This window comes from Chiloscyllium plagiosum, unplaced genomic scaffold (genome assembly GCF_037043375.1).
Source record: "Chiloscyllium plagiosum isolate Xiang-an unplaced genomic scaffold, Cpla_swu_hap1 HiC_scaffold_15, whole genome shotgun sequence".
NCBI lineage: Eukaryota > Metazoa > Chordata > Chondrichthyes > Orectolobiformes > Hemiscylliidae > Chiloscyllium > Chiloscyllium plagiosum.
The window spans coordinates 46,222,286-46,247,986 of record NW_028270153.1 but is presented as its reverse complement, the minus strand read 5'-3'; the positions used below and the strand labels follow the sequence as shown (position 1 = coordinate 46,247,986).

Genomic DNA, 25,701 nt, shown 5'->3' with positions numbered 1-25,701 from the left:
ATTTTACACAAACCTTCTGAAAGAGCGAGCACGTCCTCCTGGTGGTGGCGTCAGCGAAGTCTTGCTAGAGACGATTTGCCTGCAGCCTGTTGGCTCTGATCCTCTTCCACTTTACATACCATTTCCACTCTCAATACTTTATATGGGCAGGCGCTGGGCGCAAAGTGTACTAGCTGCGAGTTTTTTAAGTAAGAAAACCGCTGTGTAAAGTAACTTTACCTAGCAGAAACCCAAGGAACTTTCGGCGCGTGAAATTATTTTCCTGGTAAGGCGTAAGTGTTCAATATGAATTACATGTTACAATTGTTTTTACTTTTTCTCTGGATGACGGGGGTGGTATTCGAAATAAACTATTCCCGGTTTAAGAAGGAAACAGGGAACCTGTTTCAAACTTTAAAGCTGCTTAACATGAGGAGGCGAGTGGGCTAAGCACCTACACGTTCAGTGTTAACCGTTACGTACAACCAATTAATTCCAGTTAAATAAAGCTTCCTAATATCTAACATGGATTCTTTAATCTTGTACAGACTTGTCATTCTGTTGATCAACTATCATTTCGTTCAGTTTCTAGTAAGTGACATACTTCACATCGTGAAGTTAACTGAACAACTGTCCTGCCGCTTGTCTTTACTGTAGTTCGTATTAACCTGTTTCTTGAGGATGTTCGATCTTGTTTTTATCCCCAATCGCGGAAGCAGCACCATCACAGTTAGTTTTGGATTATGGTGGCGATGCTCGTTTCGCATGTTACTGCGTACCAGCTTGTGGTGACAGAATATAATGAATTGTGTTTATTACTGAGCGCAGTGTTTAAAAAGCAGACATCTCGCTCAACAATGTGTAGGTACAACAGGTGGGGAGATAAAATAAATGTGTATTAGTGCTTTGACAATTAAAACAAATCTCTGGAAGTAAAACCATCGCGTTAAAAATAAACTGGTTTGATTTGAAATTTAATTGAGTCAACAAACGAGGATCTCGCTGGATTTGATTTTATTTATTTTTCTTTTCAATTGTTATCGTCGTGAATTCAGTTTGACTTAAGTCAGTAATTGACAAAATGATGCGTTTGAAAAGCTTAAAGGTACACTGCTGCTTTTTGGCTTTGTTGCATGTGACAATGTTTGTTTAACTAGAGGCCCTACAGAGAGCTGCAAGCTGTCGCTTGTATTCCTTTTAGAATTAGAAATTTACATAAAGAGACCAAGTTCGAGATTTTTAGTTGAACCGTAAAAAACGCTCTGTGATTTATTAATCTTTCAGAAGTTGTTTCAAACTGAATGTCCACACCAGCTGAATGTTGCATCCAGTTCTTAGTGTAAGAAATTTTCTGTTAAATTACTTTGAGCTACAAGTTGTAAAAGGCTTCAGTGGGTACTGTGTAACATCTTCAAAAAAAAGTTTTAAATTAAACAAAACTTGGATTTTATTTTTGTATAGTGCTTCTTTCAAAATTGCATTGAGTCTTTTGGAAAGCATCCATACAGATTACAAAATAATTCATTGGTGTTGACTTCATTTAGACAAATTTATTGCAATTGACGCCAGATATCCTGAAAAAAATTCATTAATCTTTTGGACCTCATGTGAATTATTATAACTAAAACTGCTGAAGCCTCTTAATGGAACATTCCTGAAAATTCTGCTTTAAGTATTTTATTAAACATAAATGAATATTCATTGAATGGGCCCTGAGAAATATAGAACAGTAACTTCCTTTTACGTTAATAGTTTTACAAATCAATGGAAAAAGAATGCCCTAAATGGATATAAGATTTTTACTTGCATAACACTTGGAATAAAAATGTTTTAATTTCATAAGGATCTGTGTGGAATGATTTGTATCTCATGATTTATCTGGCATGGTAATTCAGATTGGATTAACAATTGAATGTTTCCAAAACTGCATAAGTTTGAAAGGAACTTGGTTTTGTGGACAGAGACCTTTGGAAAACGATTTAGATTCTCCACTGCTGACGACCATTTCTCGTGGGTTTTCACATACAATTGATTACAATGTATCGTATGACTCTTTAAGACACAAGGGTAACTAGCCATGCATGATCTATAGTGGCCTCACATGCTAAATATAAATATTCACGAGTGATTACCTGGCATTGTCAGTGTCTATCTAATTTCTTCTAGTTTGCTGCACTTTCCAAATGCACTGGGCTCGAGTGATGTGAGGAGCTGTATTCAGGATGACGCTGCTGGCAGGAGACAGTTCAGATTATGATTACAGCGCCCTCAGCTGTGCCTCTGACAACTCCTTTAATCAAACAATCTACAATGAAACACAGACTCTGAAAGGTGTGTTTTACAATAGAGCTCACCTCATACACTCTCAAGACTACTTGTATAACAGTGCATTCCCAGAAGACCGCAAGCACCATGTTATAATAAATGTTGGGGGAATAAAATACTTATTACCATGGACCACACTGGATGACTTTCCTTTAACACGACTGGGGCAGCTGCGATTTTGCCACAATTTTGATGAAATAATGAAAATCTGTGATGATTACGATGTGACGTGCAATGAGTTTTTCTTTGATCGGAACCCAGGCACATTTAGGACAATTTTGACTTTCCTTAGGGCTGGGAAATTGAGACTTTTGAGAGAAATGTGTGCCCTTTCTTTCCAAGAGGAATTGTTGTACTGGGGCATTGAAGGTGATAATCTAGAGTGGTGTTGTCGTCGCCGATATCTGCAGAAACTTGAAGAATTTGCAGAAATGAATGCTATTGAGGAAGATCTGGCAGATGGTGAAAGGATGGGCGATTTTGTTCAACCATCGGGATGTAATCACTTCATGACAAAACTTAGGGATATGGTGGAAAATCCTCAGTCGGGGCTCCCAGGAAAAATCTTTGCCTGCCTTTCTGTTATTTTTGTGACTATTACTGTAGTTAATCTATCCATCAGTACCATGCCTGACCTCAGGGCTGAAGAGGATAAAGTAAGTTTGTTTCTACACTTTAATTGCAATGATTCATAATATTGTAAATTTACAGTTAAATAGTACATTTTCAAATATTACCTTCTAAATATAATTTATGATTTGGTCTCAACACTTCACAGAATTATGCAATCCCACCATTTAGGAATTTACAAATAAAATCTTAATCAAATATTTAAGTGAGTTAAATTTATTATTTATTACTATATTCAGCTGAAGTCAAATGTTTAGATATAAATCATGTTCCATTGCATAAAGATTCTGCATTCATTTATTAATTGATGTTATAGAACCTTAGAATCCTACAGCACAAAAATAAGCCATTCAGCACCCCATGCTTATGCTAGTTATTTGTAGAGCTACTCAATTAATCTCACTCCAATATCCCCAATCTATTTTACTGTTTCAAGTATTTATCCAATTTTCTTTTGAATGTGCTTCCACGACCTCCCTGGTGTTACATTCTAGATCACGAGAACTTGCCGTGTAAAAATATTCTTTGTCACGTTGCTTTTGTTTCTTTTGCCAAATGCCTGAACTCCATGTCCTCTGGTTATGAATCCTTCTACCACTTATCAATTACTCTTTATTTACCCCATTAAATCCATCGATGCTTTTGACTACTCTTTATCAATCCTTCTCTTTAACTTTCTCTGCTGTAAGGTCCATTTTGCTTTCATATAGACATAAAAGATTCCATGGCACTTATTTTAAAGAAGTTTAGAGGAGTTACATCCTATGTCTCATGCAATAGTTATCCCTGAATCATATAATTTATAAGTCATTACTGCAAGTCATTATTACATTGTTTTGGAAGCCTGATGTGAGAAAATTGTCTACATCCCTTCCTATTTTTCAGCTGTGATTTCAAAAGGAATACATTGACTGACTGTAAAGTGTTTTCAGATATGCTGAGGCTGTGAGAGGAGCTTTTTAAATGCAAGACTTCCTTATTCTTTAAGGAGAACAACTCTGACCTCTCCAGTCTCAACACATGTGCATATGTGGAAAAGAAAAAGCACTGAAGTATGTTATAGGATGATAAACATGTTCCTTCATTCATATAATCGTATGAGCAGTATCTCTGACAGACAAGGCCAGTCTGTCGTTCTTTCTTTATCCGAGGGAAATGGACTTTGTTGGACCAATATCATTGCCTATCCCGAGTTGCCCTTGAGAACGTAGTTGTGATCCATCTTCTTGAACTGCTATAGTTAATTTGGTGCAGGTAAATCCACAATACTGTTGGGGAGAGAAAAATTCAGGATTTTGACCCAGCTCCAATGAAGAAATGGTGATCTATTCCCAAGTCAGGATGGTAAGTGGTTTTGAGAGTTGGTCTTTCTTCTTCCTCTCTTCTTGTCTTTTTGGATGGTGGTGGTCAAGCATTTTGAAGGTACAGTCTAAGGAGTCTTTGTCAATTTCTGCAGTACATCTTGTCGGTAGTACACACTGCTGCCACTGTGTATTGATGTGGAGGGATTCATTGTTTGAGGATATATTTCCACTAGTTTCATAGTTTTGGAAGGTTTAAATCATCAAGGTGCGCATGCTCTACAGAGAATGAGTGTGCCTATTCATTACTAAATTGGCAACAATATGAGGGATAGCAAAGACAAGGGTTTGGAAACTTGACAAGATTAAATACCAGTATCAGGCATAAATGCCATCATTTGATCATTTGGAATAAAGTATTACCCAGATCTCTCATGCTCATACGTACCCTTTCAGTCACTGAATGTTCTGTACTACCTTTTCATTAAGGCCATAACTATACCTCAGAATCCAAAGTGCTTCAAATTTAGAAATTTGCATTGAAATGTACAATAATCCAATTAAGATTGTAAACTTATTAAATTTCTCATGCCATGATTAAAATTTAATACCTTTTGTTCATAATTCAGTAGGAAATAATTTTGTAAAAGTGTTTCTTTTCTATTTTCTGAAGACAATTTTCCTTAAGATCCAATTCGAAAATAACTTTTAAAATTTAAAGATGCTAGTCATTTTACATTCCAAAATTTCTCCAAATATTTGATGTTTGATTTTAAGTATCAATTGAATTAGTCAAGGAAGCACCTTGCCTTGGGTATCCTACAAGCTAAGCTGCTCGAATGATGTCGTTAGTAAAGCATACACATGAGCAGGCCTGTTGGAAATGGCAGATCTGTAACTGCAGTCCAGCTTCAGACAAATCAAGAGGTGAATGAGATTCTGTGAAATGTCACTGTCGGTTGAGAAAAATAGTCTGAAGTAACTCAGGTTTTTGTAGTGTCATGGACCTCAGTTTATTTTGTCACCACATTGACTTTTTTTTAATAACTGACTTCTTGGATTCAGCTAACAAGATTGAGATTGAAGACTTGGGAACTTTTTATGAAAACACAGAAAAGCTTATTGCATATGCATGTCAACATATGCAATCCTTTGCTTTTACATTAATGAGTTAACTCTTTCTTTATTAAATAGGGCATATTTTAAACATAGTAAAACATTCAGCCCCTCAAGCCAATTCTGATATATATATGGTCATGAAAACTTTGAAGAACCCAGCAGCCACAGATCTTGGAAGCTGGGAAAGAGACCTCCAGATTCTCACAATCCTTTGTGTGAAAAGGTGTGTTGCCATTTCCATTCCAAACTGAGCAGGATCTAATTTTAAAGTTAGTCCCCTTTGTTTTGGGTACCTCCACCAGAGGGAAAAGTTTCTTGGTATTTATTCTAGTGAAACCGTAATGATTTTATATATTTTGATTCAATCAGCCCCATACCTCCTACCTTAGTTGACTACAAATCAATTTTATAGAACCTATCCTCATAACAACTCTTTAAGCATCACTCTGGGCAATTTATGATGTGTCCCCTGCTCTGTACAAATACAGCGTAGCTTCCCAACTTCTGTCTTTCTTTCCTTTCATTAAATGGCAACTTTCCATTACACTTAAAGTTGTACACTCACTTGTAGTGCTTTTCTATATGCCCTCCCAAATACCTTGATTTCTCACGATTGAAAAGTGATTTGGTTTGTTTTCCCTGATGTTAAGTAAATGGACTCTCATTTTCCTGTGTTGAGCTTCATCCACTCACTTAGTCAATTGGTAATGTCATTGCAAATTGTACCCTATGTTGCAATCTTCTGTGTTTTGGATAAAATAAATTAGGCATAAGAGTCAGCCCTGTTTTCAGAATGGGAGTGTAGATTGGACTTGTGAGACATCAACATTTAATTCTCCAAATTAAAGCCAACTTCTTGAAGAGAACCATTTCGAGTCTCATTTTCCTTCATAGAAATTAGCACAAACTCACTATCATAACTGCTACCTATAGCAACAAGCTGACAAAGTCATAACATACACAATTAACCTAAATACCCAGAAGAGCACTGTCACAATTATGACTTCCATATTTCTTCACGGATGTGGGCACCACTGCTTAGATTAACTTGTGTGTTACTCATCATAAATTGAACTGAATAACCTGAGGTGAGGGGGCGCTCATACTGCCAGAGGTGTGTGAATACATCCCTAAACAGGTTGATTAGGAAAATAGGTTCAATGTTAAAAAAAGGGCGTGAGCTGCTGCCTTAAACCACTGTAGTTCATGTGGTTATTTGCAGCCAGTTCTATTAAGAAGGGTGTTCCTGGTTTTGAACCCCGTGATAGTGAAAGAATGTGGATACTTGTATCTGTTTCCCTTGTCTATTTAGGTGCTAGGGTCTATGGATTTGGGAGCTACTGTCATAGGATGTTTGATAAATTGCTGCAGTGCATGTTACAGATGATGCACGTTGTTGCCATTGTGTGCCAGAGGCAATGTTCCCATTGTTTCAGCTGCATGCATCTCCAGGATCCATGCACAGCAGGGCCTTTCAACAGCAGAAGTCAATGCATCAGCCACTGATCAGCATGCACAACCTCCCAGCAACTGAGAGGAAGCACTGGTCTAAGACACAGAGAATGAATTTTTAAGATAGGGGGTGGAGAGCTGATAAAGAAGGTGCTTTGTCCCAGATAGTGACGAGCTTCTTTGTGTGCTGTCAGAGCCGCACTCATCTAAGCAACTGGAGACTATTCCATCGCGCTCCTGACTTGTGCCTTGTAGATGGTGGACAGGCTTTTGGGAGACAGGAAGTGAGTTGCTCATCACAGAATTCCCAGCCTCCAAACTTCTCTTGTAGTCATAGTGTTTATTTATATTGGTTTTAGTATAATTAAAGTAATTGACTGACAGTCCATAAGTCAAACAAGCACATGTCCATTACATATGCAATTCGAAAACTTCGTATCCATTCAATGCAAATTTAACCAAATTCATTTGCCTTGGAAGCATGTGGGCTTGGGGTGGCGGGGGAGGGGGCGGCGTGGAGGGGCGGGGGAGGTGGTAGTGATGTGGGTACCATTTTCAACAGATGCAAGGGAAACCCCTCAGATTATTTAGACACAGGAGCTCTCATCTCTTACATTCCCCAGAACATCTAGAGTAGGGCCTGAATCCATAACCTGGGCAGACCAATGGCATCAATCTACTGTGATTCTGCTTGACATGGTCTTTCTTCTGTGTGGCAGGTGCCAGATGGGGCAGTGAGGAGGCAAAAGTAGGAGACTGTGACTGGGGAATAGGCAGTGACCAAAAATGACCATTGGGTTTTGTGTAAAGCCAGGAGGAACAGTCCTTTCATTTTTTTTTTAAAAGACTTACTCTTTTGGGGGCCAGGCTTCAGCTTTATGACTCCTGGTTAGGCCACAAGTTAACTTTGACTTTCAGTAAGCAGCTGGGAGATGGACCAGACCTACCTCCCACTGTGATTACTGGGTAGAACATTCATGTGCCAGATGGCTGTACAAAGTCCACAGCAGAAGAATCTCAACACCAGTGAGGGTACTTTTCATTTTCAATGAGTGCCTAAAGCAGCACTAGCCAATCCATTGGATTTTTTGTACCATTGAGATCAATGAAAAGGAAACTTGGAGAAGATGTACAACAGATGACTGATCCTGTCTCTGCCAAAGTTGGAAGTTCAACATTAATGATGCAAACAGAGATCGTTATCAGCTTAATATTGGCAGGGGTTCCATTTCTGTCCTCCATCATTAAGTCATATGTTAAAGACAAAATAAAAGCTGTTTTAATGATTGCACTGATAATCATGTGCATAACTCAGGATAAACAAACAACTACAGATTTAACTAATAGCAGTTGTTCGATAACATGGACTGAAACCCTTGAATTGCATAAAAGTTAATGAATGGCTGAAACCTAACCCCACTGAGCTACGTTATTGTTCCACTGGCATGGATCCTAAGATGTTACGTACTTTTTCATTAGCAATTTTTAAAATAGAGTTGTTATACTGAAATTTTTAGGTGTTGTAGATAGTGTTGGGCCCATTATCATAACATAAATTAGTTTGTGCTTGAAATTCAGCACTTTGAAATGTTCGACTCAGTTTGTACTGTTTTTTCGTACAAAACATTTTGAATTCATGGGCATGTATTTCAAGCTTCAGATATTGGTGCAAAGCTTTATCTCATAGTACAGATGCTTTGGCAACTTTCCACTGATGCCAACATAATATTAATCAACCCAGAGGCTGAATCAGCAGGCAGACAGTACATTGGGACTGAAGATGGCATAATGACGGAGACTTGATCTGTTGTAGATGAAGACCGTTAGGGGATCAAGAGATATCTGTGGCCACACACTGTTCCAGTAGAGCCTAGAAGAAAATTTATGCTTCTCCTGTTCCTGTACTTTTTTGGCATATCTTATCCTTCGCCACTCGATTCAAGAGGATTGCACATTGTTACGAGGATCTGGGTGAGTTTAGGGTGTAGGTTTGCTCGCTGAGCTGTAGGTTTGATATCCAGACGTTTCATTACCTGGCTAGGTAACATCATCAGTGGCGACCTCCAAGTGAAGCGAAGCTGTTGTCTCCTGCTTTCTATTTATATCTTTCTCTTGGATGGGGTTCCTGGGGTTTGTGCTGATGTCATTTCCTGTTTGTTTTCTGAGGGGTTGATAGATGGCATCTAGATCTTTGCGTTTGTTTATGGCGTTGTGATTGGAGTGCCAGGCCTCTAGGAATTCTCTGGCATGTTTTTGCCTAGCCTGTCCCGGGATAGATGTGTTGTCCCATTGAAATAGTGGTTTTTTTCATCCGTGTGTAGGGCTACGAGGGAGAGAGGGTCGTGCCTTTTTGTGGCTAGCTGGTGTTTGTGTATCCTGGTGGCTAATTTTCTTCCTGTTTATCCTACGTAGTGCTTGTGGCAGTCCTTGCATGGAACTATGTAGATGACGTTAGTTTTGTCCATGGGTTGTACTGGGTCTTTTAAGTTTGTTAGTTTTTGTTTGAGAGTGTTGGTGGGTTTGTGTGCTACTAGGATTCCGAGGGGTCTTAGTGGTCTGGCTGTCATTTCTGGGTGAGTCTTAATGGAAAACCTCAGAAATATGGCAGAGAAGTGGTGCACAAGAATAAGTTTGCTTTCATCAGGTTGCCCTCATTCTAAGAGAATATTTAAAAACACAAACTACTCTGAACATCTTGCAATTAAGGAGAGCTACCTTATTAAGGCACTGGTGCTTGTATTTTGCCTGGGATGTTGAAAAGTTAAATACTTTAACTTTTTTTGTTTGTCTGATTTGCAGACAACTCCTACTAATATCTTGAATCCTTTATGTTGTTTAACTCCTAGGGTTTCATTTACCTGTTCACTCTTCCTGAAATCCCTCAATTCTACTGTGATAATTGTGTTTTTTGTCAATGCTACTGTCGATCTTTGCCAAAATTTCCTGATCTTTTTAACAGGCCTATTGCCCAGAATATTTAGCTTCCAGCCATGGTTCTGATTCAAATATTTATCTGATAGGATTGAGTATTGAGGTTTTTAAAATAAAAAAATCAGCAATTTTATAGCATGCACAAGGTTTAACAAATTGAAAGTCAACAGAAAGGTTGATCCTGCTCTGGGTTGAATCTCAGATACCAGTTTGCTGAAGAAGCTTTTGGTGTTCCAGAGTGTGAGCTTCACCAAAGCAGAACATTCATGCTAAACAGTCTTTTTTTTAAAAAAAAAAGGAATAGCAAGACATCCACAAAGTACATTCCTCCACTGACACCCATCCCCTCCCCTGGCCACCCCCCATACCTTATATATAGACTCTTGGAAGCAGGATTTTGATCTCCAGCCCTAGTCGGGAATGGAATTAGATGAGAGATAAAAGCTCCCCCAATTATGGCATACTGGTTTCTTTGCTCTAATCCTTCAGCTCATTATTGTAGATTATATAATGGATGGGTGGTGGGGTTACTCATCTATATCTGTTACTCGTCATCAAATTGGCACATGAAGAGGTCAAAACATAGAGTATAGGCGTTGAGGTGTCATGTTGCAGCTGTGGAGGACAGTGGTGAGGCCACCTTTACAATTCTGGTCTCCCTTCTATAGGAAGAATGTTAGAGGGTGCAGAAAAGATTTACAATGATGTTGCCGGGATTGGAAGGTTTGAAGCTGCAGCTTTTCTCCCTGGAGTGTCAGAGACTCAGAGGTGACCTCAAAGAGGTATATAAAATCATGAGGGAACATGGATAGGATGAATAGCCAAAGTCTTTTTCCAAAGATGTGCGAGTCCAAAACTAGAGAACATGGGTTTAAGGTGCAGGGAAAAGATTTAAAAAGGATGCGAGGGGTAACTTTTTCACGCAGAGTGTGGTATGTGTATGGATCAAGCTGCCATAAGAAATGGTGGAGATGGGTACAATTACAGCATTTAAAATGCATCTCGATGGGTAATATGAATAGGAAGGATTTTGAGGCATATGGACCAAATGCTGGCAAACGGAACTAGGTCAGTTAAGGATGTCTGGTCAGCAGAGATAAGTTGGACCAAAGGATCTACTTCTGAGCTATATGACTCAATGCATGGTCCTCTCCATTTTATCCTTTCCACTCAATTTTAGCTCCCACCTCATTTGTTTTATTTCACATGTGTATAGAACCCTGAGCCATGTAATTGCTCGTACAACTCTCATATACAGTGGCTTTTTTCTCGCACATATTGACTTGTACGGATTTCTCTTTCCCATCTATACCTAAGAATTATTGGTAGTTAACTGTGACTTGCTGAACTGACTTGTACCTACCTGTTTGGATTCGAATAGCATTTTCAAAAGATGCTCCTTTAAGGATCCGCAGAATTTGCTGCATAATTAAGTAACACATTAAAAAGGAAACTAGACCATCCCATAAACTAATAATTGTTTATTAATTAGAATTCAATAGCAAATAATTAGCAGAAAGGTTAATTATTTAAATAAGAAGATCAAAAGGCCAGTCAGTAATGTCACATTATCTACTTGCTGATTATCAATTTAGCGTTGATATCAGTGTTTGTAGTTTTTAAACCAACGTGCTCAGACATGTTATGACATATCTGCATGGCTGATGGGACTTGAACTCAGACCTCAGCCCTAGACGAAGGGACTCTTTGACCTTGGAAAAAGCCACTCTAGATGAGGCATAAACTCAGTACTATGTGAAACACAATAACTGATTTTTGTATTTAATTGACTTGGTCGAACATATTATGACATACCTCCTGGAGCAGGTGAGACTTAAATGTGGACGGTGTGAAGCTCAGTATTTGAGATTGGTAGAAGTTCTTAAGATTAAGCCTTTTTGCACGTTGATGGACTTGCACTCCTTAGTACTGCAAAATAGATATGATTCAAAGGAGTTGTGGTAAGCTGGAATGGAATTCCTTCTTGGATCTCAGAATAAATTAGGTGAGTTGTGGACAGCCATGTGATTAAATTCTGAGGTGATTGAGTTAGAGATGAGAGTGGGCTTAGAGCTGTCTTCCAACCCTCTAATCCTGCCTGCTTTGAAATATTCCCATAGTTTTAACTTCCCATATGAAATACCACAAGAGGTTAACTAGAATTTTTATATATTCACATGAGGGATCATTTTACATTTTTGTTATAGGTTTTTTAATAACAGAATGTAACATTTTTCTACCTATTGATCAGTCATTACATGTTATAGTTTCTATTCATTCCAGTGCTTGACTTCATGACATCTCAAGCTTTCCTGTCAGTTAGAAGCAGTGCTGGGTTTTGACTCCTCTAATAAATTCTTATGTTTTTTTCCCATTTTCACAATTCTTTGCCATGGTAGTGATTGAATAATTTTTCTGTAACATTAGTAAAACTTGACTCCTGCTTTAATCAATAACATAGCTTTTACAATGATAGCTCGCAACAAGTTAAGGCCAGCAATATATATCTTGTCCATAGATATCATGTTCATAGGATGGCTGTTTTAATCACAACCCTCAATCTGTCTCAAACTTTCAGCAGATAGATGAAAAATAATAGTAACACCACCTGAGTAGCAAAGATGGAAGTTTGCCCCATAAGAAACCTAAAAGTACAATTTTTGAATTTCTGTACAGTTTCACTACCATACATTGACATTTTGCTGGAATGTGTTGATCTTGACAGACCAAGGTACTTAAATGCTGCTCAAAGGTTTTCACTTAAACTCTGTGACCATAAGCTTCAGCATATCCAAAAAATATGTTTTTGGCATTTCAGTTCAAATAAACTACGTTTTTTAATGTTCGTTAATCTGACAGAAATACTTTGATAGATTGTGAAACGTGTTTCAGAATCTGTCAATCTCTTTAATTTTTACAACTGTCAATAATATTCAAAATTTGGTTGAAAAAAACACTATGTATTGCAAAAGCCATAAGGACTTAAATGGAGCACTCAGCCAAATAGAATTTTACATTGGAGGAGAAGTTGAGAGTGAATTCTCTACCCCATTTAGAGATTTATGGTTATAAATGAAGGAAATTTTGATTTATTAAGGACTGGATTAGGATAGAAAAAATGTTTGTGTGAGAAGAAAGGGGCTTTATTGTACTGTGTTTTCTCAAAGCATCAAGATCAGATATTCAAATAAGGCCTAAAGTACATGAAACATCAGGTAGCAATGTGTGTATACAGTGTTGAGAATTTTAAAATTAATAAATAAATATTTTAATGCTTATCAGGCAAAATATAAAGTGAAAGCTAAGCACAACAAAAGAACACATTGAATGTGAAATTCCAACATTAAGAGGAACATGAGGAAAAATGAATAAAAAGTACACATAAAAGGTGATATAGATTCCTTCTTAAAGGCTCATTAATATCCGATATCAAGAATAAATCCTTCCACTTTTAAAAGACCTTTTCTAAAATATATCTATTCAACTATTTAACAAACTTCAGGTTATGTTTCCTGACTCTCATATTCGTTTGTTTTATTGCTTATCTTTTTTTTCTCCTCATAGGGGTGAAGCTTTGGAATTCGGTACCTCAACTGGGACATGGGGTAAATAGAAAGAGGAGAGAGGCGGATTTTTAATTAGTAGTGGACTGGGGAGTCGGTAGAAAAGTGGAATTGAGGCTGAGGTGGGATCAGCCATGATCGTATTGAATGGCCGAGCAGGCCCAAAGGGCTGAATCGAGCTGAAAATGTGTTGCTGGAAAAGCGCAGCAGGTCAGGCAGCATCCAGGGAACAGGAGAATCGACGTTTCGGGCATAAGCCCTTCTTCAGGAATGAGGAAAGTTTGTCCAGCAGGCTAAGATAAAAGGTAGGGAGGAGGGACATGGGGGAAGGGCGTCGGAAATGTGATAGGTGGAAAGAGGTCAAGGTGAGGGTGATAGGTCAGACTGGGGTGGGGGCGGAGAGGGCGGGAAGAAGATTGCAGGTTAGGAAGGCGGTGCTGAATTCGATGGATTAGACTGAGACAAGGTGGGGGGAGGGGAAATGAGGAAACTGGTGAAATCCGAGTTCATCCCTTGTGGTTGGAGGGTTCCTAGGCGGAAGATGAGGCGCTCTTCCTCCAACCGTCGTTTCGTTGTGGTCTGGCGATGGAGGAGTCCAAAGACCTGCATATCCTTGGTGGAGTGGGAGGGGGAATTGAAATGTTGAGCCACAGGGTGGTTGGGTTGGTTGGTCCGGGTGTCCCAGAGGTGTTCTCTGAAACGCTCCGCAAGTAGCCGGCCTGTCTCCCCAATATAGAGGAGGCCACATCGGGTGCAGAGGATGCAATAGATGATGTGTGTGGAGGTGCAGGTGAATCTGTGGCGGATATGGAAGTTTCCTTTGGGGCCTTGGAGGGAGGTGAGGGGGGGAGGTGTGGGCGCAAGTCTTGCACCTCCTGCGGTTGCAGGGGAAGGTGCCGGGAGTGGAGGTTGGGTTGGTGGGGGGTGTGGACCTGACGAGGGAGTCACGGAGGGAGTGGTCTTTACGGAATGCTGATAGGGGATGGGAGGGAAATATATCCTTGGTGGTGGGGTCCGTTTGGAGGTGGCGGAAATGACGGCGGATGATGCGCTGAACATGGAGATTGGTGGGGTGGTAGGTGAGGACCAGTGGGGTCTGTCCTGGTGGTGGTTGGAGGGGCGGGGCTCAAGGGCGGAGGAGCGGGAAGTGGAAGAGATGCGGTGGAGGGCATCGTCGACCACGTTGGGGGGGAAATTGCGGTCCTTGAAGAAGGAGGCCATCTGGGTTGTGCGTTTTTGCAACTGGTGCCATCTGGTCCCTCTACAAAGGGCTGAATCACCTACTCCTGCACTTAGTCCTCATGTTCGACATAATATTAGAAAATTCTATATATTTATTTTCATTTAAATGGCACTGTTAGATTAAAAGAGCATTACAAATAGACCAAAGAGACATCAAAGACACAAGAAAATGACTTGGTTACTAATCAAGTACTTGTTTAAGTATTCAGAAGATGTAGATATTAACATTATAGAACTACTATCATGAACTATATTATCAAAAAGGAAATGTACCAAAGAGAGAGAGAATATGGTTGGGATTTTTACCTCTTTTCATAAACACTGCTCTTAATGTTCACAAGAACTTTTAGACTAGTTTCACCAATGCTAAGGAGTTTTGTACAATTTTGATTTATCATGTTTGCTTTACAGTACAGTTGTTATATTTTGCTATGACATGATGCTATGATCCATCAGAATGGGATGAAAGTTTAAATAATTTGGCAAGTATAGCAGTCTTAGGTTTTAAGCCATGACAGAATTTGGCTTAGCTATGATGGTTTCTCCTAACTACAACTATATATTCTGTTACCGTTAACACATGAAAAATGACTATAGTAACATACCCCATAACGAATAAGCTTCTTCAAAAAGCAAAAGAACGAAACATTAGAAAATGACCACTAGAAACCACAACTAATGGTGGGATGAAAAATATATTTATCCAATTAAGAAAAACCCATAATTCCCGAAGAATGTGGTAAAAATAGTGTAAAGTGTGACAAGACCTTGAAATGTAAAAAGAACTATTGAAAACAGTCATTTATTTATTGATCTTTACTTGTTCTTTTACCTGCAGGGAGTATGCTCACAGAAGTGCTACAATATTTTCATTGTGGAAACTGTCTGTGTAGGCTGGTTTTCGCTGGAGTTTGTGTTACGATTCATTCAGGCTCGCAGCAAATTTGTCTTCCTGAGGACTCCACTCAATATCATTGACATTATAGCCATCTTACCCTATTACATTACCCTTCTGGTGGACACCACATCAGTGGAAAATGGAAAACCTGGAGGAGGAAGCAGTTACCTTGACAAGGTGGGCCTTGTTTTGCGAGTCCTCCGTGCCTTGAGGATTTTGTATGTCATGCGGCTTGCCAGGCACTCCCTGGGACTACAGACACTGGGGCTAACAGCACGCAGGTGTACCCGTGAATTTGGTCTCCTCCTTTTATTCTTGTGTGTGGCCATCGCACTCTTTGCCCCTTTGCTTTATCTTATTGAAAATGAAATGTCTAGCTCGCATGAGTTCACAAGCATACCAGCATGTTACTGGTGGGCTGTTATCACCATGACGACAGTGGGCTATGGAGATATGGTGCCTCGAAGCATTCCAGGCCAAGTGGTAGCATTAAGCAGCATTTTAAGTGGCATCCTTCTCATGGCCTTCCCTGTAACTTCCATTTTTCACACTTTCTCTCGCTCATATGTGGAGTTAAAGCAAGAACAGCAAAGAGATCAGAGAAGGTTACAGATCATGATTAAACCTAAACCACAAATGAACATTTTTTCACAAGAAAATGAGAACTTATTTTCAAGTCTGTCTTCTGAACCAAGAGAAAACTAAACTACATTGTTTTGAGTTGAAAAGCAGTTACGAGAAACAACTTTCATTTGTGAAACATGGTGCATTTTCTTTTTGCAGGGAAAGAAATTTGAGTAGCAATCTGATATTTATAATTCATACTTATGAATACGGTTTTTTGAGAATGTAGCAATAGGCCAAATACTTAAGTGTGATTTCTAGGCATATTTTCTTCAAATCTAACCTAGAAGGGACTAGTGAGACAAATTTGCATAGTTTTGAATGCTGGGAAGATTTAGCGTGAACAAGCTGAAGAGTTGTTTCAGCATTGAATGTCACTCTAAGCAACCTAAAAATCGTTACCAAATCAAAATCATAACTGTATATTTGTAATAACTCACAACACATCATACCAGTGACTGTCGAAAGTAAAATGTAACCACCTACCATCATTCTACATTAACATGATGTTGATGAGGATTGTCTGAAATATCTGAGGAAGCAGCAGACCTTTTTTTTTAGAAGGTTTAGTCCTAGATTTCAAACTATTTGCCTTCCCAAACATAAACTGCTTCACGTGAACTGCAATCTAATTGGTCAGGAAATCATGGAAATAATCCAAAGGCTGACATGAAACAAAACTCCAGTGCTTCAAAAGATTTGCATGGAATTTACATTCTCAGTAGGCAAGCAACCTACAATGAGTACCTGTAAAATAAACAATTTATACAAGATCAAGCTTTAAACCAGAATCTGAGCTTTGAAAGATATTTCACTCCTGAGCACTAAACAGTCAATTTTCAAAAAAATCATGTGATTTTGTTGGCAAACTTTTGCTAAATAGTTTAAATTATAGATAATTTTACTTGACCATGGGATTTCTTTTGTTGAACTATTTGGCAAATTTTAAGGAATTCTGCAATTCCTGATGAGTGTCTTCAGAATAGGCCATACATTTAACTCTTCATTCGGATGTTTCCTTTTGCTGAACTGCTTAAAAATAAAAATTATGTTGGAGACTTGTGTGCTTGCAAGTCTTGTGTGCCTTGACACAATGTCAGCTTTTAAGTTGATGCTGTGACTAGGTTTCTTGTGAATTTGCTTCATTGTTATTTATGTTAACATTGAATGTGCATTTGCCATTTTAGGCAGAAGTTACAAGAGTTGGAAATGTAGCACTTTGGATTCAACTTCTGCCTGGATGGAGCATTTACATAGTGTCACAAACAGGTCATTTGGCTCAGTTGGTTTGTGTTGTTATTTATCCTCCACACAAGCCACCTTTGAGTCTTTTCCATCTAAACCTATCATTTGTATGAAATTTCTATTCATTCCACCATTATCTGTTAATTCAGTTTCCCCTTAAATAGCAACTACCTTTTTTTGTGATAGATTTTTACATTCTGGGTAAAAATGCTTCTCTTGACTTTTTATTAGGTTGTATCTTGTACTTACACCTGCTAGTTCCACTCTTTCCCTTAAAACCATGCAATTTGGAGTAGAATTACATAGAAACACAAAGGATAAGAAAGGAATCACCATTTGACCCTGCAAGCCTACTCCACCATTCATTATTATCATGCCGGATCATCGAGCTCATTCGACACAATTAGTTTCCCCCGCGATTCAATGAAATCATGGCTAATCTGATAATCCTCAATTCCTACTTTCATATTGTATCTCTATAACCCTTGATTCCTATAATGATTCAAAATCTGTCTTGAATATACCGAACAACCCAGACTCAACTGCCTTGTGAGATAAAGAATTCCACAGATTTATTACTCTCTGAGCTTAAATGGAAAGCCTCCTTTCTCTGAGATTATGTCCTCTGGCCCTAGGCTGTGCCTCAAAGGGAAACAACCTCTACACATCTACTTCGTCAAATCCCAAAAGAATCCTGTATCTTTAAGTAAGGCCTCCTCCCATTCTTCTATATTCCAATGAGTACAAGCCCAACCTACTCAGTCTTTCCTCATAAGGAAATCCTTCTATGGCCTGGACCAGCTTAGTGAAAGTTCTCTGGACTGCCTCCAATGTCAATGTATCTTTCCCTTAGATAACAGACCCAAAACTATTTGCACTATTTCAGCCATGATCTAACTAGTCTTTTATTGTTTTTATACTCCATTCTCTTTGAAATAAGGATCAAAATTACACTTGCTTCCCAATTACTCACTAAACACTAGCGTTTTGTGATTTATACACTAGGAACACCAAATACCTCAGTGCTGCTGCTTTTGCAGTCTTTCCCTGTTTTAAATAATACTTGGCTATTCTACTTGAATGTGTGGGGCACAATTGGGAAATTTGCAGACGCAGGGCTCAGTGTTGGGACCTCGGCTGTTGCTTTTATACATTGATTTGGACTTGAATGTGTGGGGCACAATTGGGAAATTTGCACTTGACACAAAAGTTGGATAGTGTAGAGTATAACTGGAAGTTCCAAAAGGGCAGCACGGTGACACAGTGGTTAGCACTGCTGCCTCACAGCACCAGAGTCCTGGGTTCAATTCCCTCCTTAGGCACCTGTCTGTGTGGAGTTTGCACATTCTCTGCGTGGGTTTGCTCCGGTTTCCTCCCACAGTCCAAAAACGTGCAGGTTAGGTGAATTGGCCATACGAAATTGCCTGTAGTGTTAGGTGAAGGGGGAATGGGTCTGGGTGGGTTGTGCTTCAGCAGGCCGGTGTGGACTTTTTAGGCTGAAGGGCCTGTTTCCACACTGTAAGTAATCTAATCTAAAAAAAGTATTTAACTCCACACTTTCCACACTATATTTCATCTGCCAAGTGTTTTTCCCCAGACACGTAACCTGTCTATATCCCTTTGTAGCCATCATCTTGTCATCCTCACTACCTGCTTTCCCACCTCTTTCTTTTTTGTCCATAGACTTAACAATAATAGTTTAACGTCTGCCATGCAAGCTTTTAACATATACCATAAATAATTGTGGCTCCAACAGTGATTCCTGTGGCAGTCCACTAGTTCTATCGAAACATAGAAAACAGGCAAAGGAGTAGGCCATTCAGCCATTCGAGCTTGCACTGCCATTCAATCTGATCATCCAACTCAATATCCTGTTCTCACTTTCTTCTTCTACCCTTTGATCCCTTAACTATATCTAACTTTTCCTTGAAAAAATTCAGTATTTAGGCCTCAACTACTTTCTGTGGCAGTTAATTCCACAGACTCCTCAATTTCTGGGTGAGGAAATTCTTCCTCATCTCAGTCTTCTATCCTTAGGCTGTGATCCCTAGTTCTAGACTGTCTGGTCATCAGGAATATCCTTGCTGTATTTACCCTGTCTAGTCCTGTTAGAATTTCACAGGTTTCTGAGAACCTATCCTCATTCTTCTAAAGTCCAATTAATAAAATCCTAATCAATCTAGTCTCTCTCTTCATATGTTTGTTTGACATCCCAGGAATTGGTCTGGTAAACCTTTGTCACACTCCCTTCATAGCCAGATAGTTGTTCCTCAGATAAGACCAAAATTGCACACCCCAATGTGGTCTCTCCAAAGCCCTATATAATTTCAGTAAGATATCTGTGCCCATGTACTTGAATCCTTTCGCTATGAAAGTCAGCATAGCATTGTCGTCTTCACCTTCTGTTGCATCTGCATGCTTATTTTCAGCAATAGGTGTACAAGCACATCCAAGTCTTGTTGCATCTCCCCTTTTTCCAATCTATTGTCATTCAGATAATCTACTTTCATGTTTTTGCTCCCAAAGTGGATAATATTACACTTATCTGCATTATACTTCACCTGCTATGTATTTGCCCACTCATTCAACTTGTCTAAATCACACTGAAGCATCTCCGCATCTTCCTCACAGTTCGTTCTCTGACAGAACTTTGTGTCATCTGCAATGATTGGAAAAGTTCCCTCATCTAAATGATCAGTATATATTGAGTAGCAATTGTCATCCTGAAAATGGTCCCTCTATCCCAATCCTCTGTCTTCTGTTAGTTAACCTATCCTCTATTCATTCTAAGAAACTGTTCTTATTAAGTAGCCTTATGGGCAGCACCTTATCCAATGCCTTTTCAAGATCCAAATGTATCAAATCTCCTGCTTCCCCTTGTCTCCATGCTTGTTACCTCTTCAAAGAACATGTAAATTTATCAGGCATGATTTTCCCTTCATGAAACCATGCCAACTGTGCTTGATTATATCAAGTTTTTCTGAATGCTCTGCTATTACATCATTTAATGTTTTCCAATGACAAATATTAAGGTAACTGACCGATTGTTACCTATTTTTGTATCCCTCCCCTGTAAATAAGAGTGTTAGATTGGCAGATTGACTTTTCCAGAATCTAAAGATTTTTGACAGTTTGCGACCAGTACATTCACTACCTCTTACTTTAAAATTCTAAGGGATTTATCAGCCTTTAGTCTCATGAGTTTCCCTGGTGCATTTTCTCAAGTGATACCCATTGTGTGTATATATTTCCTTCCACCACTCCCCAGGCCACCTTTATCCTTTTGATTATTTAGTATTTTTGGAAAGCCATTGGTGTGCTCTATCAAGAAGATTGATGTAAAGTATTTATTAAAGTCTTTCTCCATTTACTGCCTCCAAATTGTTATTTCCTCAGTCTTCTTATCTAAGAAGCCTATGTTTATGGTTGCCTCTTTCATCCTTGATATTAAAATAAAGCTCTTACTGTCAGTTTTTATGTTATTGGTTTATTTGCTCTCAGATTAATTTTTATTTTCTTTATTTTTGCATAATTTTTGTTGGTTTTCAAAACTTTCCCAATCCTCCAATTTACTGCTGTTTACCACACAGTTTTAGTTTTCTTTCAATTTCATATTATCCTTAACTTCCCTGTTGAACCATGAATGGTTTATACCCTTCTTCCTCATTGGGATATATTGTTGCTGTGAGTTATAAACTATTTTGAATATCTGCCATTGTTCTGTCTTTTCTGCTAAACTCCTTCCTCAGCCCACTCCAGTCAACTCTGTCCTCATTCCTGTGTGATTATTCTTAGATAGGTTCAGCATGATTGTTCCTGACCCAAGTTGTTCACTTTTAAACTGAATGCTACCATGTTCCCAAGGCAATACCTTACTCTGAGGTCATTTGTTAAACCTGCATCATTACACGTTAACGTAAACAGGCAGACAGACTGCCTGGTCAAGCCAATCTTAGCCTCTTTCAGATCAATCCTCTGCCTTTTTTCTTTCTATGAAAAAGAACTCCAAATCATTTAGTCTGTCGTGATTGATACTATTCAAATGTTCAGGTGTTGTCTTTAGAAATTAAATTTAATCAAATTTGCTCTAAGTTACTAGGAATCTCACCCATGATACACATGAAAACAATGCCTGATGAGATAAAGCTTCACACTGGGCTGCATAAGGTTGGCAATGGTTTTTAAAATTCCAATATTTTAAAACATACTTAGATATGCATTTGCAGTGCCAAGGCATACAAAGCTATGGACCAAGGGCTGGAAAATGGGGTTAGAATTGTTGGGGTGCTGAAAATGTGTTGCTGGAAAAGCACAGCAGGTCAGGCAGCATCCAAGGAGCAGGAGAATCGACGTTTCGGGCATGAGCCCTGCAGATCTCCAGCATCTGCAGTCCTCACTTTCTCTTAGAATTGTTGAGTGCTTGGTTTTGACCAGTGCGGACTCAATGGGCCAAAGGGCCTTTTTCTGTGTGGTAGACCTCTATGACTCCTGTGTTATCCACTGGAATTATATAATCTGCCCTAGTGTGTTAACATTACTGTCGAAGAAACCCCAATAGCGACACAGTAAGCAACAGGATATTTTAATGCATAGTGTGGAGATTCAATACTAAATCAGAGAAATACTCATCAAACTGTGGGTTATAAATGGTGTGTTGCTAATACAACAGTGATTTTTTTACATTATTGAACTCAGTTGAGAAGGCCTTTGCATAAAATTATCCAATTAATCTTGCTTCCTTAAGAGATCATTATCAAGGGATTTTACAAGATATATTTAGAACCGCAGAAGTTTGCAGCAGAAAAGGAAGTCCTTTTTTCCTTTAGTCTCATTGATGAGGCAATCAAAAACAAATTTCATTCTCCCCATTTCCACACTCTCATATCTTCCAGTACTTCAAATATTTATCCTTTTTGTTTTAAAGAATCTCTTATGCCTCACACTCTTAATGACATTTTTAAGTTGATGACAACTTGTCATCAATTTCCCAACCAAAGGAGATAGGGGGGAAAAACCCACTATGTTCACTCAGTCAAAACTCTTATTAAATCTTCTGTTATATTTCTGTTCAATTGCAGCATCTCATGACTTCAGTCTAATTGTAGTTTCTTATCCATGTCAAGAAACTTTGTACAATTTTTAAGATTTAATATTTTTGTAATAGAATACTTAAAACAGCAGAACATTCCCTATTTACATGAGTTTGATCATGGTTCAGTGCATGAATTGACTTAGTGGAGAAGCTGTCTTTTTAAATAATTAGATAAGAAGATCTACTCTAAAATAAGTCAGGTTTGTTGGAAGTGCTAGGTAAATCCAATGATTTTCATAGAATTGTTACAGTTCAGAAGGAGACCATTCAGTCCATCTTGCTTGCATTAGCCCTCTGAGCATTTTGACTTGGTGTCTTTTGTGTGTAACCCTGCACATTGTTTATATTTAATTAATTCTTCAATTCTCTTTTGAATACCTCATTTGAACCAACCTCCACTATATTATGAGAGAGTGCACTCTAGACCTAACTGCTCGCTATGTGAAAAAGGTTTTTTCTTGCCTCACATTTGATCCATTTACAAAACGCTTTGAAATGTTGCCTTTCTGCTTCCTGACCCACTTACAAGCAGGAACAGTTTTATCCCCTCTATCCATATCCCTCATTATTTTGAAAACTTCTATCAAATCTCTTTGCTTTCTCTTCTCTAAGGAAAACAGTCCCTGCTTTTCCTCTCTTCTTCATATCTAAATTGTCCCTACCCTGAAACCAGTCTCATAGACTTCTTCTGAACTTTTTCCAGTGTGTTCACATCCTTCCTGTAGTGTCACACCCAGAACTGTACACAATATTCCACCTGAAGTCTAACCAGTGTCTTATATAAATTCAGCATAACCTCCCTACTCTTATACTCAGTGTTCCCATTTATGAAGCCTAGAATAATGTATGCATTATTAACATCTCTCTCTCTCTACTTATTCTGCCAACTTTATTGACTTGAGTACATATGCACAAAGGTCTCCTGCACACCTTTTAGCATAGTACTCTTTGTCCCTCCATTTTCTTTGTCTGAAAGTGCATCACCTCACACTCCTCTACATTGAACTTCAACTGCCACTTCTCTCTCCACTCCACTAACATGTCAATTTCCATTTGAAATTTTATAATGTCCTCATAGTTCACAATTCTCTCAAGCTTTGTGTTGGTCACAAATTTTGAAATTGTTTTGTTCATACCAAGATCTAGATAACTTTTCCATCAGGAAGAGCAAAAGACCCAATGCTGACCCCTAGGGAACTTCACTATAAACTTTCTGCCCAAAAAATCCATTATTCTGGTGTTTCCTATCCCATCTGCCATTTTGTATCTGTTATTTCTGTCCCTTTTCTTCTGTGATGTATTGCTTTCCCTGTAATTCCTTTGTGTGGCATTGTAGGAAACCCATGTGCGCCACAACAACATCCTTCCCCTTATCAACACTTTCTTTTATGGTGTCAAAAAGTTCCAGCAAGTTAGTTAGACACAATTTTTCCATTATCATATCCATGCTGACTCTGGAATCAATTCATATTTATCCATTAACTATTAAGTCTATCTCAAATAGTTTCTAGAAGCTTCTTCAACCACTGATATTACATTGACTGGTCTGTAATCTGGGCTGATCTTTACAATATGTTTAACATTTGCAATTCTCCAGCTCCACCCCCAACTACAGGAAAGATTGAAATATAATTGCCAGTGCCTCTGCAATTTCTTCTCTTAATTCCTACATCTCATCTGGTCCAGGTTCCTTATCAACTTTTAAATATCAGCAGCATTTCATCAATTTTTGATCTTTCTAGAAAGTTTCCTGTTCTGTCACCATTCCTGGGCAGCATCTGACTCATAGGTAAAGACAGATGCAAAGTACTCATTTAACACTTCAACTTTCCTCTGAGTATAAACCCCCATTTTTAAGTCCTTAATTTTTCCCTTAATCAGTCTTGTTGATGTGTTTATAGAAGACTTTGCAATTTCCTTTTAAGTTACCAGCTAATCACTTTTTCATAATCCCTCTTTGCTTCTTGTATTTCGTTTTTCACCTCCCTTCTGAACATTTTGCATTCAACTTGGGTTCTCAACTGTATCTACCACTTACCACCTGTCAAAAGGACACAAGTTTTCTTCTTCAACTTAATTTCCATTTCCTTTGCCATCCACGGAGCGCTGAATTTGTTTGCCCTACCTTTTCCCTTTGAGTACCTTCTCTTTGAAGGTACTCCATTGTTCAGCTCCTGTTTTTCTCACTAATCTTTGGTTCCCATCTATCTGGCTTACCTTTATTCTTGCCTTTATTGATATCAGCTCTCCACCAGTTGATTATTCTTACTGTGGACTGACCGATGCCACTTTCTAGTGTTGTCCTGAATCTTACAATATCATGATCACTATTCTATAATGTTCCTCACTATCACTTGTCCACTTGGGCCACCTCATTCTTAGGAACTAGGTCAAGTTTCTAGGTTTATATACTCACAACTTCCCTCTATATTCAATGCTGTCATTTTTTGTTGTTGTGTTTTATTTTCCACATACCCTGATGCAACGTAGTTAAACTTGAAACTTCATTGTACTAATTTTTTCAACTTCTTAACTTAATTGGAAATAAAATATTCCTTAGAAAGAACACATCAGTAAACCTAACATTGATATTGTAAGCTACTAATACTTTTAACAAGATAGTAAGGTTCATACTAACCTGCTGGCAACTTTTAAAGTGCCCCAAAGTTGTTGTTTTTATATCATGTATGTGGTGTAATTTAGTTTTCACACATATAAAGTTTAAAATCACAGACACCTTTTCTTTCCTCTTTATAATGTTTGTTAATAAATGCTATAAAGCCTTCTTTAATTTCAACAAAGGGGAGATTGCACCTCTGGCCAGCTGTATCAGTATTAGGGTAAATATTCTTCAGTGGAATAGTACAATTGCTGAGCAACCACAGCATTTGTACATTCTGTGCTTGATTGTAAACTTGTCATTTAAAGCATAGAAGCTTTGATCTGAATCATCTGTTTATGTATTCTGTAAGTATTTACAGATCTACAGTACTTGTAGTTAGGTAAGCATCAAAATAATCTATCCACAAACGCTAAACTTATTTATTATGTAAACAGTAAATCAAATGGAAATCACAATCATTTAGTAATGACTCATCAACTGTAGAGTCAATATAAAAGAATAAACTGTTTGTTTCTGTTTTCACATTCCTTTCTTTTCCTGTTGATGGATAGTCTCCATAGTTGTAAATGATGCATGCAAAAAGTCAGTTATTTGGATAATCTGTGTACCTATTCTACCAAATTATCAGTTCTTGTAATTGTTGCACCTGAGCTTAAAATAAATCAAATTGTAATGAA

The 25,701-nt window shown here is 38.4% G+C and overlaps 1 protein-coding gene and 1 long non-coding RNA gene across 2 annotated transcripts in view; one reads left to right on the top strand and one right to left on the bottom strand.

Moving 5' to 3' along the window:
• Positions 1 to 54, bottom strand: part of LOC148147651 (uncharacterized) — a 108,201-nt gene extending 108,147 nt beyond the window's left edge. Inside the window, exon 1 of the long non-coding RNA XR_015759600.1 lies at positions 14 to 54. This is a non-coding gene — a long non-coding RNA (uncharacterized LOC148147651). The remainder of the gene's footprint in view (positions 1 to 13) is intronic.
• On the top strand, positions 48 to 25,701 carry kcng1 (potassium voltage-gated channel, subfamily G, member 1). The gene is made up of 3 exons (XM_043710249.2): positions 48 to 265; positions 2,146 to 2,960; positions 15,381 to 25,701. The coding sequence occupies exons 2-3, from the start codon at positions 2,202 to 2,204 to the stop codon at positions 16,143 to 16,145; spliced, it is 1,524 nt and encodes a 507-aa protein (XP_043566184.1). The 5' UTR covers positions 48 to 265; positions 2,146 to 2,201; the 3' UTR covers positions 16,146 to 25,701.

Bases quoted from the DNA above. Each gene is read 5' to 3' on its own strand.
- kcng1 (XM_043710249.2), top strand. From the start codon at position 2,202: ATGACGCTGCTGGCAGGAGACAGTTCAGATTATGATTACAGCGCCCTC. The intron at 2,961-15,380 runs GTAAGTTTGTTT...TTTTACCTGCAG, and splicing joins TCAGGGCTGAAGAGGATAAA to GGAGTATGCTCACAGAAGTG.